General features: G+C 44.1%; 1 protein-coding gene and 1 non-coding gene across 6 annotated transcripts in view; one reads left to right on the forward strand and one right to left on the reverse strand.

The window, feature by feature from the left end:
* HIPK2 (homeodomain interacting protein kinase 2) overlaps positions 1-20,354 on the forward strand; it is a 183,539-nt gene that overhangs the window by 126,154 nt on the left and 37,031 nt on the right. For 3 of the 5 annotated variants that reach the window (XR_004298993.1, XM_032401465.1, XM_032401467.1), the window contains exons 7-10: positions 2,948-3,110; positions 6,903-7,110; positions 8,029-8,150; positions 17,234-17,376. Coding sequence is in view for 4 of the 5 variants with exons in the window: in XM_032401465.1 (XP_032257356.1) it covers positions 2,948-3,110; positions 6,903-7,110; positions 8,029-8,150; positions 17,234-17,376 (636 nt within the window). In the remaining variant the exon portion in view is untranslated. The remainder of the gene's footprint in view (positions 1-2,947; positions 3,111-6,902; positions 7,111-8,028; positions 8,151-17,233; positions 17,377-20,354) is intronic. The other 2 variants (XM_032401466.1, XM_032401468.1) reach the window with 1 other exon arrangement.
* Positions 13,395-13,501, reverse strand: LOC116631218. The gene has a single exon (XR_004299148.1). It is a non-coding gene; the product is annotated as a U6 spliceosomal RNA (small nuclear RNA).

Genomic DNA, 20,354 nt, shown 5'->3' on the forward strand with positions numbered 1-20,354 from the left:
CACGTGGTCCTCCTGTACACCGCTGTGTCCTGATCTCCTCCTCCTCGTAGGGAACTGGATGAGGGCCCACCCTGAGGGCCTCATTTCACCTCTTTAAAGATCCTGTCTCCAAATGCAGTCCCATTCTGAAGTAGTGGGGCTTAGACTTCAACATAGGGATTGGGGGCACAATTCAGCCCATAACAGAGGGTAATGCGAGATAGCACTTCAGCCTCTCAACCTCGAGGTTCTTGGGGTGTGAAAGAATAAATAGTCCCATCCCCAGTTGTGTGCGGGGAGAAAAGTGTGCTCAAGAGAGCGCCAGATTTTAGTTCGGGTTAGGAGGACATAGGGATGCATGAAGAGGCTGAGCATAAGAGATATCTGCACATCCTGGCTGGCCCTGCCATGACCAGACTGGGCCTCGTCCCAAGGCTGGACTTGACCCTCTCCGAGCTGCAAGAAATGAGTGGGCGGTACCCTCATTACCTCCTCTAATTTCAGTGCTGGTCCTTATCAGTTGACGCTGAGTAAGTCAGATCACATTGCAATAACCAGTGTTTCCTTGGTTTGCCAGTACAAAGAAGGAACTCGGAGCCCTCCCTAGCAAACTCATTCTGAGATCTGTCCTGTCTCTGGGGTGGCAGGGGTAAGTCAAGGCATCAGTCTGTACTGGGATCAGTACTGTAAGATCAAGGCATCAGTACTGTACTGTACCAAGGAAGGCACACTTGGTGATTTACTGGACAGGGCTCCCGTGAGATCAGTCTTTTTATATTCAGGGGTGAAGCGAGACAGCTGTGAAAGAGCATGGCAGGAGATGGAGTCGTGCTCTCCAGAAGGCTCCCATCAGCCATCTGCACAGTGGATGAGACAGTCACCCACATAAAGTCAGGGGCGTGGCTGAATGACCTCAGGGCCCTGCCTGTCTCTGGGTCCTGTGAAGGAAGCAGCAATACAGTGCTTCATTGTACTTGGTGAAAGACCAGGCTTGGAGACCATGAGCATCAGCTTCAGATTCAGAATGTGATGTAGGTCCAAGAGGATCCCTGGCAATAGAGAATTCAGAAAATGGGCTCCAGAAGGAAAGACAGGTCTTTGAGCAGACCTAACCTTACCTGAGAGTAGGCCTAACCCGTCGGGGGCCCTAGAACTGGCTGGGAAGACCATGAGAACTACAGGGCGAGAAGGAACCTCCAGCCCACACTGCTGAAGACCTCCCCACCCTTGGGGCTGGGCCAGAGCTGCCCCAACATCTAGATTAACAGGTGAAAGGGACCCCACCCATTTCTCCATACCAGGGTGCTAGTGCACAAATTCCTTAAAGACCATTCTCACAGAATTAACCCGAAGTGCAAGTGCTTGCCTGCCTTCGTGAAACTCAAAACTCAGACCACTTCAGCTGGAAAATTCATAGTCTAAAAGCTTTGGGTTGAATTGTCACAAAACCATAGAATGCTTTAAATACATTCCAAAAACAATACAAAACCCATCATTTTATTCTTTCAGCTTCCATGTGAAAGCACTTAACAGTTTGCTTGGTACTCAGTAGATGCTCAAAGCATGTTGGCATTACCAGCATTACCAGTACTTTTAGCTCTTAGTTACCATAGAATAGGTTTTCCTTTCTCTGCAGGGTCAACAATCAGTTAACTGTTTATTTCTTGTGCATCGTGTGGCCATTCTAAGTAGTCATTAACTCAGAAAGAAAGGATTCTCTGAGCATGTCTAAGTTCGGAACATCGTTCATGGAAAGGATGTTTGGGGATAGCCCACAAACACCCGGTTGGCCCAGAATCTAGCATACCCACAGTATACATTTGTAATCTTAAAGTAGTAGAAAATTAACATTTTATTTATAGTCAGTATTACATTACTTATAATTAAAATAAGTATTTAAAATTGAAATTTAAATGCTGTTTCACTATTCTGAATATTAGCAGTTGAGGAAAAATAAGTTTAATGAGAAGACAGAAGTGAATGAGAAACAATGTATAAATTCTGAAGGACACTCTATGGTGGATTTTCAAGAATTCAGTGGTTGAGGCCACTGAGGCTTTCCTTTTCCTCCATGCTGATGTCAGCAACATTTTTATACTTCCCTTTCCTAACTAGGGTTTTAGTTTGATTCACAGATGCAATGGAGGAAGAAAAAGAGGGAGAGAATTTTTATTTCATGTAACCTGGCAAGAATGAGAAAAGCAAAAGGGAGGATGAATCAGGAGGTTAAAGAGGATATACACGCGCACGTGAAGACTGCTAGTAATTAGCTCTTCACCTTGGCAGACGACTTGTCTGTCCTCTAAAACTTCATCCTTACTTGTAAAACAGGGGCAACAATCCTCTCTCCCTCTTGTGGTTGTTGTAGGACTGAGTGAAGGAGTGCGTGCAAACACCTTCCACAGTTCTCAGTCAGTGTTAACCACGATTATTAATTATTACTAGTATTATTCCCATTACATGTGCAATTCCAGTGAGGACAAAGAGTGGCGACGGGTACAAGGTACTGGGTTGGCTGGTTCCTTGGCCGTCCCGTAGATGGCGCCAGTGCCCCAGAAGCGCAAGGAGTTGTCTTTGGTAAGACAGAGGCAGCTCAGAAGCTGCTGTTTCTTGTTCCCAGTCAGAGAAACCACCTTGAAAGCCAAGAATGAGCAGTGAGGTTGGTTCAGCAGATCAGGGATATGAGGAAAATACAGCGAGAGCCGTCACGTCTCTTGTGCTGTGGAGAACCTTTAGCCATCCTGGATGGGGGACGGGGCGTAAGGCAGTGGGGGCGGTTCATCTGAATAAAAGTGACTCTTGCAAACGCAGACTTTGCGTGAGAAATCCAGGAAAGTAGACCTAAAGTTAAAGTTTCCCCGGTGGTCTTACTACATTAACGTTTCTCTCCCATTCTGTCCGTTTTCTCCCCTTTATCCCACACTGCCTTCCTCTCTTTCCCTCACGCCTCTGCCTTCTGCGTGAACAGCGTCAAGTCATGTTTCCAGAACATGGAGATCTGCAAGCGTCGGGTGAATATGTACGACACGGTGAACCAGAGCAAAACCCCTTTCATCACACATGTGGCCCCCAGCACGTCCACCAACCTGACCATGACCTTCAACAACCAGCTGAACACTGTCCACAACCAGGTGAATGGGGAGCAAAGGGGAAGGCGGGCAGGGCTGACGGTGAGCATCAGGAATTGTATTTTCCCCCCAAACCTAGTCAGGAGATCAGATTCTTCCAGTATCCTACACAATATCATACACAAAATTCCTCTGCTATGTAAGAAAGTGTTTACTTCCAAACTTACTTCCTTTGAGAGACCTAGGCACTCTGTACGGACTCCTGGTCCCATGGCAAGGTTCCAGAAAGGACTGTCTTGGGATGCTTTTTCTGAGATGGCACCTCTTAGTGTTTCCTTCTGTCCCGATGTGGGAATAATGTAAACCTCCCTCTCTAATGCTTTTATTTATGTCTGACACCTGCCTGGTAAAGGATTCGAGCGCGGGAAGGGACGCTGGCGGTCACGCAGGGCAGACCCCGTCCCCGTGTCCCTGCACTGCTGGGTCCACATGATCTCCTCTCGGGACAGATAAAACCTGTCCTTTCTCCAAGTCACAGGGAAAATCAGTTCATCAGTCTGTCACCAGAATCCCAGCAGCCAGAACCAGAAGGGACCAGGAAAATAAGGTTTTCTTCCCACACATTTCCAGCTTTTTACAAAAAATTAGTAGAACCCCACACCTCACGCCTTATTTAAAATAGGAGTGAGACCCAGGAACTATTTACTGAGTGAATACTCTCCAAATCCTAGTCCAGGCTGCCTCTGGTATCTAAAAAAGAGATTTGTACTTTTATTCCCAAATTCCAGTCTTCCCACTTCCCCCAAAGAACTCACTGTCCCTAGATATTTTTTTCAGCCTTCCGATCAAATCTGCAGTGGTCACAACCCTCCTGTGTGTGTCTGCACACACTGCTCCAGAGGACAGGAGTGTCTGTTCTAATCCTGAAACACAGATACCTCCGCCTTGCCCTCCACACTCTTCTGACAGGTCCCCTCCCCCACCTCCCTGGTCTCTAGGCCAGGCCTGCAGCACACAGAGTTGCTGACGCCGAGCTTTTCTTCCCTGCTCTCTCTCCCCCTGCCTATATCCAGGAGAGGCCGCATGGAATCTGCCACCCCCAGGGGCCATTGATTTTCTTAAGACTCTCCTTGGGTGGGGCGCCTGGGTGGCTCAGTCAGTTAAGCGACTGCCTTCAGCTCAGGTCATGATCTCAGGGCCTGGGATTGAGCCCTGCATCAGGCTCTCTGCTCAGCAGGAGGCCTGCTTCTCCCTCTCCCACTCCCCGCTGTCTCTCTCTCTGTCAAATAAATAAATAAAATCTTAAAAAAAAAAAAAAAAAAAAAAGACTCTCCTTAGGGGGAAGAGCTAATGCTAAGACCTGGCGTCCAAAGAAACAAACGGTCCCTCCCAGGGCCAGGCCCAATGCTCAGGCTAAGGTGTCCAAGCCAGACATATGAGCTCCTTGACAAAATACCACCATGGTTTTGTCCTTCATCACCAGAACCCCATCACATCGGCTGGCAGGAGGGGGTTTGTTTTAAGATTTTATTTGAGAGAGAAAACAAGTCAGCAGGGGAAGGAGCATAGAGAGAGGGACAAGCAGACTCCACGCTGAGGGTGGAGCCTGACGCGGGGCTCTATCTCATAACCCCAAGATCACGACCTGAGCCCAAACCAAGAGTCTGACACTTAACCGCCTGAGCCACGCAGGTGCCTCCAGATGGGTTAATATAACTGAGAAGTTCATTTAAATTGATGGGTTGGGGGTTTCAGTGCGGCGCACAGGGGAGCCAGGCGAGACCTTGAAGCACAGAGGCTTGGAGGGAATGCTGTGGGTCAAAGATTCGTGTGAGTCAGCAGGGCCTGCACTCACAGCATGCTCGCCAGCAGTGAGTCGACTCTCTGGCTGGTGCCATGAGCACAGAGAGCAGAGGGAGATAAATTTGGAAGGGAAAGTTGGCCAAACCGTGGGAAAGGAATGCCAGACCAAAGTGCGTATATAGTGTTCATTAGACAGTAATTGGAGATTTGGGGGCAGAGGTGGTGACAGGCACAAAGTAGTCTTTTGGAAAGAATGTTCTAGCCTCAGCCCCAAGAAGAATTGGAAGGGGGGAGAGTGAAGACCAGAACTTCACTAAACAGAGCCCAGGCACCAGGGGAGAGACCCTCAGCTAAAGAGGTAGCGATTGAAGAGTCAGGTCCCAGGGATGATTTGAAGGAGGCAGCCGCAGGAGGTGGAATGGTCGAGTACCCGAGTGGAAATCTGGAGGATATTGGTCCCCAAGGAGGGAAATGTGTATGGGGAGGAGCCTCCAGGACAGGTGGGGCCCCAGAGGGAACAGAGAGGAAACACAACGCATGTCATCAGTAACAAAACACAGATGCTCCCACATGCGCATCACACGTGCATTCCCAGTCACACTACCTGGAGGCCCAAAACAGCCACTTATTGTGACAATACGTATCTTAAAATCCAAACATGTATGCTACATAATGTAGTGATTACTTTCAAACAAATTAATTTGCTTTGCACATAAATTCAACATAAAATCTAAGTATTAAAAAAAAAACATGTAAAATGAGATTTTATCCTTTTTATCAAATTTGACATATATACGTACCCTTCTTAAAATCCTGTTTCTACATGTGTCCAAGATACCCTTGTGGCTCTTGCCTCCTTATCCTTCAGTCCACGGAACCTCTAGTGGCAAAACTTGTAAACAACGTTGAATTCGAAGACACGGTGACCCCCTCCCCCTATCTTGCGCAGGATCAGTGTGAAGGCGGCTAAATGGGGCAAAGCCAGAGGATTCCCAATTCAGAACTGAGTTTCCTTGCTTCCCAGGGAAGTTCATTCTCAAATGATGTCTCTTTCCAAGAGAGACAGGAGAGAGGACATAATTTCAGAGTTACTTAACTCCTCTCAAAATTCTCCTGACCCACTGGCATCTCTCTCTGGCCTCCAGCCTTCAGAGCTGAACGCCAGCGTACGATTGCCCCAAACTCAAACAAGAAAGCCCAGACTGTGTGTCCCTTTCCCTGGCTATCTTTGGTATAGCGTGTTAATTTGCCGTAGTGGGCTCTGCAGCCATCCGAGGGGATCTGTAAACAGTACTCCCCTTAGGCCTGAGCAGAAGGGCCCCCTTCCAGGGCCTACCTCAGCCTTCCTCCGTGTGTGTGTGCTTCCGTGCCAAACTCTGGGTACCTGGGCCCCTGTGCCTGCAGAGGCCTCCTCCTGGCTTCATCCTCCTGAGTATGGACTGTGCCACCAGGCCCAAGGGAAGGGGAGTGTGGACAGAGCTTGGACGTGTGGGCTGGCAGGTCCGCATATGTGCACCCAAAGCCCCTGCGTTGTGGGATGGAGCTGGGGCAGGAAGAGAAGGCAGACAGGAGGTCAGCTCTCGCCTCCTCCCCCGCCCTCCCATTCCCCGCCCCGTCACCATGTTCCAGTGCAGAACCCAAGGAATCCAAGAGTCCTAAACTCAAACCTGGCCTTCCAGGTAGTTGTGAAGTATATTTATCAAAGTGGAAGGGCAGAACATAAATAGTTTCTGGCCCGATTTTTAACTTCGCTGTTTTTAGACCTACATTATGCAAGCTTCCGTTTGCCCTCTCATCCAGGCCCCACAAATGCTAGGACTTGGCCTGAGTGTGAGCACCGAAGGTGATTCTATTGTGGCGGCAGGTGCCTGCTTTTCCCTGAGACTCAACTGTGTCTCCACTCCCCTCCTTTTTGCTTTTTTGCTCTTGGTTTTTATTCGTTTGCTCTTCTTTTGAGTTCATTTATTTGCTTTAGACTCGTGGCTCCCAACATACCACCTCCCTCATTTTTTATGTTTGTTTATTTTTGTTTAATCCCCATCATTCCTTTAGGCTCCCACCTCCACCAGTGCCACTCTTTCCTTAGCCAATCCCGAAGTCTCCATACTAAACTACCAATCTGCACTCTACCAGCCCTCAGCGGCATCCATGGCCGCAGTGGCCCAGCGGAGCATGCCCCTGCAGACGGGAACAGCCCAGATCTGTGCCCGGCCCGACCCCTTCCAGCAAGCTCTCATCGTGTGTCCACCCGGCTTCCAAGGTAAGGATGAGCAGACGCAGCCCCTCACCTGCTTCTTACCAGACGACCTCTGGGGCACTGGTACCCGTGGTTTTCCCACATCACTGAACTTGAGGACCCCTCTCCTGCTCTGGCCAGCCTAGAAACAACAGGACTTAAGCCTCAGCACCAAGTTGTTTTTCTCCCCACCTGCTGGTGTTTTTGTCCCTGGCCAGCTGTCTGGAAATGAGCGTGTTGTTTGTGCTCCTATTGTTAGGCTGATGTCAGCTTACATTTCCTCCAATGAAATATCCTCCCAGCGGGTTATCTGTAGAGAGTTGCCGCTCTGCCAGCCAATGCAGTCTCCGGTTCTCATGAAAAATACAAATCTGCCTGAAAAGTACCTCCCAGGCCAGTCCCCCAAATGATTCTTTAGCCACGCACCCCAACAACTCTTCTCCTGAAAGTTCTAAGAAGCCAGAGTTATACAGAGTGATACACGGTACGAGGTTACCGTGTATCCGGAAAGCTCAAGTATTTGTTTCCGCAAACCCCACGGTGTAAGCCTGTGTGTGGCTGCTCAGGTTCAGAGTCGGTGCAATTCCAGTGGATTCAGATGCTCTTCCCGACACCCCTGACTTTGACATACCACAAGTGTATTTTCATGTTAGAAGCCATTTTTCTGCTGTGATTTGTCGGCATAACTGTTCCACTTTAGGCTTTTACAGACTCCTTAATTTGACCTTCTAGTCTCTGAAAAGGTTCGAAGTTGGTTTTTTGTGGTTTTTAAAATTTTAAGTTAGAAACTAAAGGGGAGACTTGCAAAGGACCAGGTGACAGCCAGCAGGGACTGGAGTGAAGGGGAGATGAGACCTGACCAGCTGGCTAGGAGGGTTCTCCACATCCAGCAGTTTCTGACCCCCCAACAACCCCTCTCTCCCTTGCCCGGGTCTGGAATAGGGTTGCAGGCCTCGCCTTCTAAGCACGCTGGCTATTCCGTGCGAATGGAGAATGCCGTGCCTATCGTCACTCAAGCCCCGGGAGCGCAGCCTCTTCAGATCCAACCAGGTCTGCTTGCCCAGGTAATTCTTTATCATTACTGGTATTGCCATTATCCGTGTTAATGTTGTTCACAAAAGAGAGAGATCCCCGCTAATTCCCTCCTTGGCAATGAGTTAGGTGCTTCGACTCATTAGAATAGATCAGTAATATTCTGAATGGTCCCCAGGTGAATCACCTTCCTACGTATCTTGCTTATAATTCCACAAAGAACTTTAGACACAGGAAGAGTCTGGGGAAATTATTATTACTATTGTAGCTTTATAATGCAAATTAATATGGGAGACATAGGTTTTAATCCTAATTCTGCTAATAACTTTGTGACCTAAGGCAAGTCAGTTAACATTTCTTTGCCTCGAATTTCTTTCTTATAAAAGAGAAATGATTTTTTTAGAGCCAAAAGGAACCTTGGAGATTATCTCCTTATTTCATAAGGAGTTGAAAAACCAGATCACCGAAGCTGTGATTTGGAACCTTCCTTATCTGTTCACATAGGTAACTCCGAAGGTAGAATGAGAACACAGAGGTGAAAGTGGTTGAAAATGTGTAAAATGTCATGGAAATTTAAGGTAACAGAGTGAGGCAATGATAACGGTAATCAGTCTTCAATGGCACTCGAACAAATATATCATCATTATGCCAGACACTTCATAGTTGTTAATGGATTTAATCCCTACAACAGCACCATAAGTAAGGTATCTGTCTCCAGGTGACAAATAGGGAAAACAGGCACAATCCCTGGCTCAGAGTCCCATGGCAATCAGGTGACAGAACCAGACGCAAACCCTTCTACAGAATCGTTTCCATTGCTGGGCGGCAAGGACAGCTTAACCTAAATGTTGTTAATTTAGAAGCACATTAATTTGTAAATAAGGTAGGTTCCCAAAGCCTTTTTTCAAAGTGCTCCTACAGACACTTTATTTATGGTATCTTCTGTTGAACAGAAGTGTTTGGTTTTATTTTTAATGTACTGAAATTGCATAGGTCTGTTTGGGCTCTCTACTCCATTGGCCTTTCTAATGTTCTGCTGTCTTCACTGTTACAACTAACACATGTCTTGCTGTCTGATAGGGAAAGCCCCGTTCCCATTTCGTCCTTCCAGTTCTTCAAAATTTCCTTGTCTAGCCTCGTCCCTTCACTTTCCATATGAATTTAACCATAACTCTTACAAACAAAACAATCACTGACTCTGAGTCACACAGCAGTTAGCAATTATCGCTTCAAAACAAAATGCCCTGAAGTGTATTTACTGGACTTGAGTTAAATTTTATATTTACCTGAGGAAAAGCTGACATCCTTACAGTATTCAGTCATTTCATGCACGAACACAGCATAACTGTATATTTATCTTTTACTCTATTCATTAAAGGTTTCCTTTGTTGGAATAATTCCTAAATATTTTGCAGGTTTTGTTGCTATTAATAATTTTATTAATTTTCTTTTCCAATTACTTGTTTTTGGTTTCTAGGACTAAACCTGTTTGGTCTACTGAGTTTGTTATCTAGCAGTCCTTTTTTTTTTAAGATTTTTTTTTTTTATTTGAGAGAGAGTGCGTGTGCGCATGTGTGCACACGAGCAGGGGGAGGGGCAGAGGGACATGGAGAAGTAAACTCCCTGCTGACCAGGGAGCCCGACATGGGGCTCGATCCCAGGACCCTGAGATCATGACCGGAGCTACCCAGGTGCCCGTATCTAGCAGTCCTTCTAAACTCTGAGTAGTTCTGGTTGTTTCTATGAATTCCTGTGGATTTCTTATGGGGACTACCTTCTTACTAGCTTTGTTTCTTCCTTTACAATCCTTATGCCACTATGCTGCCAGCACCTCAAAACAATGTTCACAACAACAGTGTGGACACTGGACATTCTTAAGTGGTACCTAACTTTATAGGAAATTCTTCTGTTTGCCATATTTTGTTTGCTATCAATATTTGATAGAAACTTCATCAAGCTTGCTAATTTTTTAATGGAGTTGTATCACATGTTCTTTCTGCATCTATTAAAATACTCATGTGTTTTTTGTTCATTCATCTGCTAACGTGACAAGTTACATTAACAGGTTTTTAATGTTAAACTATCCTTGTATTTCTGAGATGAGCTTTATTTGATCACGTGTGTTTGATACGCATTTATGCTTTTCAATACGGGATTGGTTGTAAATATTGTGGTTAGTGTTTTTGCATCTATGTTCGGAAGTGAGAAATGGCCTATAATTTCTCTCACTTATAGAATCCTTATCTAATTTGAGCATCGAGGTCATCCCAGTCTCATTAATATGTTGGATATTATTACCCTCTTCTTCTGTGTTCTGGAACAACTTATTTAAGGTGGATATTTATCATTCTTCGTCTCTGTTCTGAAGTCCAAAATGATATTGCAGTGACCACTGACACCAGCTTCTGATGGCACACAAAGTTGTGTTGCTGAAAGTTTATAAACAGAGAACCTTCCATATTTAAAGTAGGCCTACTTCTACCTCTCTCACTGGCCCTCATAGCTTCCTTTTGCTCACATAGTTTGGTAGGAGGGAGTTTGGAAAAGGCCAAGAAAGATCAAGCACACTCCAGGGGCCAACTATCTTGTTCATACTTTCTCTGATTGGCAGAAATCCAGACCAGCCTCCCAGTGCTCCTCCTCTCTGGGCCAAAACCTAGAGAACTCACACATACTTACAGATTTTTTGTTTGTTTGCCCACTTAACCCTGGCAAGCCAGAAATCATTTCTGAAAGAAACAATAATTAGCATTCTTATTAGCTAACCTAGACATTCTTCACTATTCACTTTGGGAAAAACCAGCTCAGCATTTCTGAATTTGTTTGTCCTTTAATCATAGCAGGGAAGAGCTTTACTTTTGCCTACTTGAAAAAGAGTCCCTAGAGTGCTGTAAATCTCCAAGTGGATTTAACCTAAAGCTGTAATTGGAATAGGGAACAAAAAATACGTGCGCAAAGAGTTTAGTCACTACAGTGTTTATGACAGGAAACTACTAGAAGCAATTTGAATGTTCATCAGTAGATTTGTTAATAAATTGATGTGTTAATAAAATGGAGCACCATATAGCCATTAAAAAGGACATGGTAGGGGTGCCTGGGTGGCTCAGTCGGTTAAGCATCTGCCTTCGGCTCAGGTCATGATCCCGGAATTCAGGGATCGAGCCCCGCGTTGGGCTCCCCGCTCAGCGGGGAGTCTGCTTCTCCCTCTGCCCTTCAGCCTGCTCACACTCGCTCTCTTGCTCGCACTCTCTCTCAAATAAAATCTTAAAAAAGAAAAAAAAGAAAGGACACGGTAGACCAGTGTGTCTTGACATGCAAAGATTTCTTATATTAGGTTAAAAAAAACTCCTGCACTATCCAGTGTCACCGTGTGTCTTTCTGTCCATTGGTTGTTTTCTTTCTCTGTCACTTAATCCATGCCAGTATGTTAGCCTATAAAGGTGGAGCTCTCTCCTAGATATTTTTAACTGGTGCCTTCAAAGGATGAAAGTAAGCTAACTTATAAAACTAGTTTGGTGGCTATAAAAAAGCAATAACTAAACATTTAAACTAGTGCCTTCATTTTTCTCTGGGTAAATTTCTAGGTATCAGGGAGAGGCATTCCAAATATTATTCTTTAAGTATATCCAAAGAGTGGGTATCACTCTTTTTACAAATATTTAAATCTTTCCAAGGATTGTATTTGTGGAAGTTTAGAGACAGAGTCTTTTGAGTCCATTCCTCCTGTTTGTTTGCTTTGCCTTTTCCTCCCCCACCTTCCAGCAGCATCTCACATCCTTCAAAGGGAAACCGTCTATCTGGGGTGCCCCAAGGGTGTGTGCACAGAAGGCCGGAGTGAAATCACACCCTCTTGTGTCTGTGGTCTGGGAGTGGTCTTCACAGACTGTCTTACCAGTACAGACTTGTTGGTACTGCCCAGAGGGGATTGGCACCTCTGTCCTCCCAGGCCTCAAGCCAGAGCACCTTGACCACCATCAGAAATTGTGAATGAGTGGGTAAAGGTAGAGAGGTGGGAAATACAGTGCTCAAATGAGACAGTATTGAATTTATCTCACTTTTCAAATGCCAGGGCCCAAAACCCCCTTTGACTAGGAAGGCTGGAATAGAAATTCAGAGCTCCCTCCCACCCACCCCGCCAAGATGTGGAGATTCGTGAAAGACCGCAGCCTTTCACGAAGAAGGTGCCTTCTTCTAGCCAGTCAAGTCGTTATCACCTGAATCCCTTTAAATGCTTCCCTAAGGACAAACAGTTGGCTGGAACTTCTTAAACTGTCTAAAATACAAAACTTCAGTACTTCTCACTTAAAACCTCCTCTGGTAACATTTTCAGCAACCAGTCTGTCCAACCTTTCTGTCTTGCTCTCTGCTTCTGTCTTGCTTGGTGCCTGAATTGTTAATGAATAAGGAAAACTTTTCCATGCTACTTTTATGCATTTACCACGAGTCCCTGATCCTCAATAGAGCCATCATTTCTGTGTACCCTCTCCATAAAGAGAGGTAGTATGCTGGCTAAGAGCATGGGCTCTGGGATTTGGCTGCCTACAGGTCAGAGGCCAGTCCCACCACTTACCAGCTATATGACTTTAGGGAAGTTATTTTTGAATTTAATTTTTTTTTCAAAATAACACATGTACCTGACTTTTAAAGTTCAATGAGTCCACGAACTTACAAGAAAATAGTAGTCTCCTGCTCTATCCCATCCCCAATTTCCAGTCCCCCAAAATAACTTTTAACTGTTTTGTTTCGTTATTTAACTTCAAGTTTCTAAATAACATGTTTAAACTACTTTTTACTGATATTTCCATTTTGGAATTTCCATCTTACTGTGGAAGATGAAGACTTAGCCCCCAAACCCACCCCATCCCCACAGCACCTGCCCAGTCATGTGCTCTCCCTCTCTCTCTCATTCACTCTCTTCCTTTCTCCCATTCTTCCCATGCAAGTTTCTTATTCAACCACTTTGCATTATTTACATAATTATTTTCTTCAGTATTATATACTTTTCTCAGCTGAGCCTCATAATATATTGCGATTCTATTCCTTACCTATGCAACTTGTTTTTCCTGGAGTTAATGGTGGTTTCATTTCTTCATTGGGTTAGTTGCCTCTCTTAAGACTCTCCTTGTCCATGGTGGTCTGAAATTTCGTGACTATACGCTTCCTCATAGGTCTTTTTTCATACATTGTCTTGGATGCTGTTTGCCCTTGTAGTCTAAAAGTTTGTCTTTTATTTTTTAAGTTTTCCCCCTCCATTTTCTCTTTTTTTTCTTCTTTCTTTCAATATGGAACGCTTCGTGAATGTGCATGTCATCCTTGTGCAGGGGCCACACTAGACTTCTCTGTACTGTTCCAATTTTAGTGTATGTGCTACCAAAGCCAGCATTTTTGTTTCCTCTTTGTGAAATTCTTATTAATTGGGTGTTAGTGCTTCTGAATTAATCTGATTTTCATCTTCTTTCCCAATTCCTCTTATATTCTATCTGCACTTCTTTCCAAGAGATTTTCTTAACTTTTATAAAAAAAAAAATCTTCTATGGGGGCGCCTGGGTGGCTCAGATGGCTGGGCGTCTGCCTTCAGCTCAGGTCATGATCCCAGGGTCCTGGGATCGAGCCCCATGTCGGGCTCCCTGCTCAGCGGGGAGCCTGCTTCTCCCTCTCCCTTGCCTTTCCCCCTGCTCATGCTCTTTCTCTCTCTCTATCTCTGTGTCTCAAATGAATAAAATATTTTTTTTAAAAAATCTTCTATGGAATTAACTTCTGTTAAAGTTCTCATTTCTAAGGGTTCTTTCTTATTTCTCTATATAGATATGGACATGTAAATATACATTGCTGTATATGATCTTGTTTCATATATATGTATACGTGTGTGCGTGTGTGTGTGTGCGTGTGTATATAATTCTTTTTAACTCTGTGAAGACAGTTTAAGTTTTTGGAAATTTTCTTCTGATTTCTACACTGTTTTTGTTTCCTCTGAGTCTTTTTGTTTTAGACTCATGTTAGAAGCTTCCTTCTGGTTATCCTTGGCTGTTCATTCATATCTAAGACTGAAGCACTAAAAGACTAATTTGAAAGCTACAGGACGCAAAGGACTATTGAATGCAGGCTTCTCTCTAGTCCGATAAGGAGTGAGCCCAGCATTTTCATTGGCAGATTCCCTGATCCTCAAATGTATCTGTAGTTTTTTCTCTTGGACTAGCCAGTTTTCCTAGAGAGAATCCTCCAGCCTCCTGCTTTGGTGGGGCGTGGGAAGGGAGGGTATAAGCCTACATACCAGCGTCTGCAAACTGAAAGGTAAAGGAATCTCACAGACTTGACCTTAGATTCCCCAGTCTTCTGACTCAGTAATTACCCTTCTATTTTCCAGTTTCCAAGATTTTGTCAACTGTTGTTGTCTTTGTCCTTGTGGATCTCTATGTTTTTTATTCCTTTGCAATCATTTCAGTTGGGTTTAGAGAAAGAGAGCAATAAATGTTTAATTTACTACATTTCTGGGCAGGTTATTTAGCCTCTCTGTAGTTCAGTTTATCCATCTGAGAAATGTGGAGAAATAACAGTCCTTACCTCACAGAACTGGTGTTAAGATGAAGTCAGAAACTTGAGGTGCCTGGGTGGTTCCATTGGTTGAGTGTCCCAACTCTTGATTTCGGCTCAGGTCATGATCTCACGGCCATGGGATCGAGCCCCGCGTTTGGCTCCGCGCTCAGCGCGGAGTCTGCTTCCCTCTCCTGTTCCTGTCCTCTCTCTTAAATAAATAAATAAATACATAAAAATAAATAAATAGATAGAAATAAATAAATAAATATAACAACAAAAAAAGATGAAGTCAGAAACCTATCTGTGGTCTTAGCTCTGTGCTTGGCACACAGTATGCATCAAGAAGTATTAGCTCTAGGGGCGCCTGGGTGGCTCAGTCGTTAAGCGTCTGCCTTCAGCTCAGGTCATGATCCCAGGGTCCTGGGATCGAGCCCCGCATCGGGCTCCCTGCTCAGAGGGAAGCCTGCTTCTCCCTCTCCCACTCCCCCTGCTTGTGTTCTCTCTCTTGCTGTGTGTGTGTCTCTCTCTCTGTCAAAATAAATAAATAAAATCTTTAAAAAAAAAAAAGAAAGAAAGAAAGAAAGTATTAGCTCTAGGGGCACCTGGGTGGCCAGTCAGTTAAGCGTCTGCCTTCAGCTCAGGTCATGATCCCAGGGTCCTGGGATCGAGCCCCACATTGGGCTCCCAGTTCAGCCAGGAGCCTGCTTCTCCCTCTCCCTCTGCCCCTCCCCTGCTTGTGCGTGCTCTCTCTCATTTTCTCTCTCAAATGAATAAATAGAATTAAAAAAAAAAAGTATTGGGCACCTGGGTGGCTCAGTTGGTTAAGCGACTGCCTTTGGCTCAGGTCATGATCTTGGAGTCCTGGGATAGAGTCCCGCATCGGGCTCCCTGTTCAGCAGGGAGTCTGCTTCTCCCTCTGACCCTAGCCCCTCTCATGTTCTCTCTCTCTATCTCATTCTCTCTCTCAAATAAATAAATAAAATCTTTAAAAAAATAAATTAAAAAGAAAAGTATTAGCTCTAATCTTATAAATTATAAAATAGTAATAAAGTATAAGTTACAGAAGTGTATATAAGTAATTATACAAGGGTGAAGTGTCATCTTACATGAGCTGAACATGTCATTCAGTGAGAGGGGTCAAAAATAGCCTTTACCATATCTCTAAGTAAGTAGAAATCTTACTGCCAACAAAACTATTATTCATTTAACTTTCTGAGTTCGTAATTGTTTGAATCAATTACATTATTTTTCTGCTGGGTCTGAATTCAGTAAACTTGAAATATAGTTAACTATAATGAATTGCCTCGGTAGAACTGCTTCTTTCATTTTATCAACAAACATTTATTAAGCACTTGCTGTATAAACTGCGGTCCGTACGCTGTTTGCCTCTATCAAAACAGATCAGTAAGCAAACAGGCAACGTAAAAAAGGTCTGAGAGACCTCACTGGCCTTATCTGCACCATGAAAAGGATGGACCAGGTGAACCATCCACTCAGATCTAAAATGTGGCTGAGTCATTCTGTATACATCAGTGTTGGTTAAGCTTTGACCAAGCTTGTGATTCATTTCCAGAAGTGCTTGTTTGTACAGATGAGCCAAAACACACATATTAAAGATGCAGTGTGTGGAGCACTATATTAAAGAAATTACCCAATGTTAGTGATATCCAGCCCAATGGAAAGAACAACATGTAACTGAATCTTTAAATTCTTGACCTGCCCAAGAAGTATTTTACCTTAGCGGTGTTCCTTTAGGTGTCCAACTTTGGACAGCTGTGTTCAGTCTGAATCATTTAATAACCAAAGCAAGCAGAATAACGACTGAAGATATAGGAAGCTCAGAACACCACGCAAACACCTCCCTCCTCCAGTGACTATTTAAGGAAGAATCAGGAAAGTAAGTTCATTTTAGAGTTCTTAGAAAAAGCTTAATATTTGTAAAGAATCAAGTGTGACTTTCTAACTACATCTCATTTTGGCTTTGATGAATCACGGTAATTCTCAATGAAGCTTAAGGTCCCAGCTAAGAATTTTACTTCATGCTTGCTTGCTCTCAGATGTGGGCAAGTATCTGGTGATCTCAGAATTATGTTACTTTAGATTCAGAAGATAACACAAGTTGGAGGTCTAGATTCTAATTCATAAACAAAAGGCAAAATAAAGGATATTAGATGGAAAACTTCCTGCAGGCAGAGAGTTACCTTTGTGTGGCCCAATGCCTCTATCTCGGGTCTCTCGCACGTAGTTGTGTGCCAGAACAAATCAGTAAGTGAACTTTGGGAAACCTTGAGCATTGTTCTTAGAGCAGATTTATAAACAAATCATTTCTTCAACCCAAATAAATCCCTTCCATATGACTCTGTGCCCATGTACTTACTATCATCTGTGTAGGTCACCGATATTCATTTATCTCCCCTTAATTTAGTTTTCGAGGCCAAAGACCAGGTCTCCACTTGCAGACCCATCACAGGGTCCAGCAGAGCCCCGGGCCCAGAATCAGGGCTTGACTCATGCAGACAGACTATGTTAATCACTATGTGATTAACAAGCATATTGATGGCACGCGTCCTCTCTTCTACAGCAGGCCTGGCCTAGTGGCACCCAGCAAATCCTGCTTCCCCCGGCATGGCAGCAACTGACCGGAGTGGCCACCCACACGTCCGTGCAGCACGCGACTGTCATTCCCGAGACCATGGCAGGCACCCAGCAGTTGGCCGACTGGAGGTAAGTAGGGAAGGAGGTGTGTCTGGCACGGGAGGCGTGTCTACTACTCACCCAGAGAGCTGCTGGGTGGGCCTGTGCTGTGAATTCCGTGGTTTAGAAAGAACTTTTTAAATTAAAGGAAGATTATGTGGAATATGACTGCGGTGTAATGAGAATTCATTTTTAAATAAATGTACCAGGACATAAGAAAATCAGCTTTCCTGGGTGATGGACACTGGGGAGGGTATGTGCTATGGTGAGCGCTGTGAATTGTGTAAGACTGATGAATCACAGACCTGTACCCCTGAAACAAATAATGCATTATATTTTAATTTAAAAATTTCTTTAAAATAATAATATATAATTTGTAATAGCAAAATTTAGGAGCTATTAACATGCATTGACATTAGAATTTATTATTGATAATTATAATACCCAAGAATATATTTATAAGCATATACTAAAATAAATTCTAAATTGATAATGTTTAAAAAAAAAAAAAAGAAAATCAGCTTTCATTACCTAATGGTCAGTTGCCATTGTCGACCCCAAATTCAGTTACATCATTTAATCACCCATATAATTCACGGACTTGCCTCTGGATGAGTTTTGGTTTGTTTCTCAGAATTAAATTCCACTCCCGGAAAACAAAGATGTGGCAGCAATGAAAGAATGCAGAAGGGCGTCCCTGAGGCTCGTAAGCAATTCTAGAAAGTGTTCTCAAGGTGTTTGGAGACGTGGGCACATTGGAGTTGTAGCCGACCTCCCAGGGGAGAGCTTGACAGAATGGGGCTTTATTTGGACTGGTAAACTCTGGCATGTTTGCTGAATGTGTGTCTTCAGTTCATAGTCATATCTGCTGGATCAAAGTCCATTTTCCACAGACCCCAGAGGCCCACCGCTGACAGCCACCGCACACCATACCCCCTGTATCTGTTTCCAGCACCCCACTAGTCCTACGCACTGGCTTTCTCACCAACACCTTGCTCTGTTGTTTTTATGGCCACTTTCCACTTTTCCTTGTACTCTCCGCCCACTCCATCCCAACACCACCACAGTGCCCCTCACGGGGGGCAGAGCCAAATGACAATCCCCAAGTTGCGTCCAGCTTCCCATAGCCCTCCCGGCTTTGTCAGCCCAAACATCAGGGCATCCCTCTCTACCTTCGGACAGTCTCCATACCAACCATAGAGCCTCCCTGAAGTTCCTTTCCTGATCTAAAAGGCTATTGTGAATGAAGAGCTCTCAGTACAACAAAGAGGGGTGGAGATAGAAGCCCCCAGGCAAGCCTCAAATGCAGCTTCCTCTATTCCTCCATTTAATTTTCTGACTCGTAGAAACAAGAGAGGACACAGGCTCTTTCCTGCAGCCCCACTCATTTCCCACTGACAACACCCGCCAAGTCCACTCCCACTCACTGGAAACACTTTCAAAGCAGTGGATTCAATTCTGGTTCTTCATGACCTGGGGCAAGTTACCTAACCGTTATGAGCCTCAGTTTCTTCTTCAGTAAAGTAGGGATAATAATGCCTACCTCATAGAATTGCTGGGAGGTTTAAATTAAGATAAAATACAAAGCACTTGACCTGTATTTATCATGTATTATACTAGCACCTGGTACATGACAGGCAATAAATAAATCTGTTATCTTCCCTCCTCTCCCCTTCCCCCCCATTCACGCTGGCTCATGCTCTGGGAGACTGCCTTCCCTCTCCAGCTCATTAGGAGCAGCAACCAAGTGGAAAAGCTGTCTGACCAATTGGTTTTTTCTCCCCCCTTTTTCTCTTAAAAGACCACACATATATGCTATACTACTTTTTTCCTGTGTCTTTCAGCATTTACAGCTCATTTAATTTCAGCAAAACTCACATACTCACTCATACAGATTTTCCTTTGCCTCCTCCCTCCTCAGCTCTTACCTGGTTACCACAGAAAACACTTAAAGCTGACACTTTCTTTCCAGTCTCTTCTCCATTTCATGTGTGGGCCAAAGAACATCCATAATCATGGCTAATAAACAAAAGAGAAGTACTGATGCTAGACTTGTATCAAAAGAATGCCACGTCTATAGAAGAAACAGCAGCTAAAAAGTCAAGAAGCCGTAACATCAGTTTCTAAATGTAAATGTCAAAAAATGCTATCAAAATCGCTACAAAAGTGTCTACTTTTTTTTTTCATTCATCCTTTTCCCCAAGTTGCAAAGATGATTTTTATATTTTTAAAATTCAGATAAATTCTCCTAATTTTATTAGGTGCTAAATGGGCTTTTATGGGCAAGTCTCTGGATTAATCACTTTTAATAGATCTGTGGGAAAACAAGCCTTTGAGCGCCACACAACCCAGATCATAAGAACTCTTGAAAGATAACCCACTTTCAGGAAAATGGCTGCCAATAGTACTTCTATCAACATGTGTCTGACTCTTATTAATTCTACACACATCTAGTCAACCTTCAGTTAATCTAATTGTTCATTCAACAAGCATGTAATTAATTGATCAGCTGGTACATGCCTGAGCATTGTGCTAGCCACGGAGAGAATTCAAAAGTATGTTAACATTTCCAAACAGCAGGAACATACAACTCCTAGTTTTCAACGTTTCTTTTTCTTCTTTTTAACATAAGCTACAAATTTCTCATTTATAATGCTACGATATCCTACCTCACAGAGTGCAATAACCCATTAAAATGCACGCACAGTCCCCTCTTTGGGGGTCTTTAAAAGGTAGAGGGAATATTTACCTCCTCTCCCCAGAACTTAAGCTGAACTTGCAACTTGCCATTCTTCCCATTCTTGCAATGTCCTCTTTCTCACTCACCAACAAATGTGTTCCTGCCCACTCCTTCAGAACAGCACTTAAACTTCATCGCACCTGGGAGGCTTATCTGATGAGCTCATCTCTTCAACAACCCCATGAGCTCGTGAGAACCAACTTTTTTAATTTGGCTTTTAATTGGGGAGAAACCTTTATCTTAAAAAAGAAGCTCCATATTTATAAAA

Source organism: Phoca vitulina, unplaced genomic scaffold (genome assembly GCF_004348235.1).
Source record: "Phoca vitulina isolate PV1807 unplaced genomic scaffold, GSC_HSeal_1.0 scaffold4, whole genome shotgun sequence".
Lineage (NCBI taxonomy): Eukaryota > Metazoa > Chordata > Mammalia > Carnivora > Phocidae > Phoca > Phoca vitulina.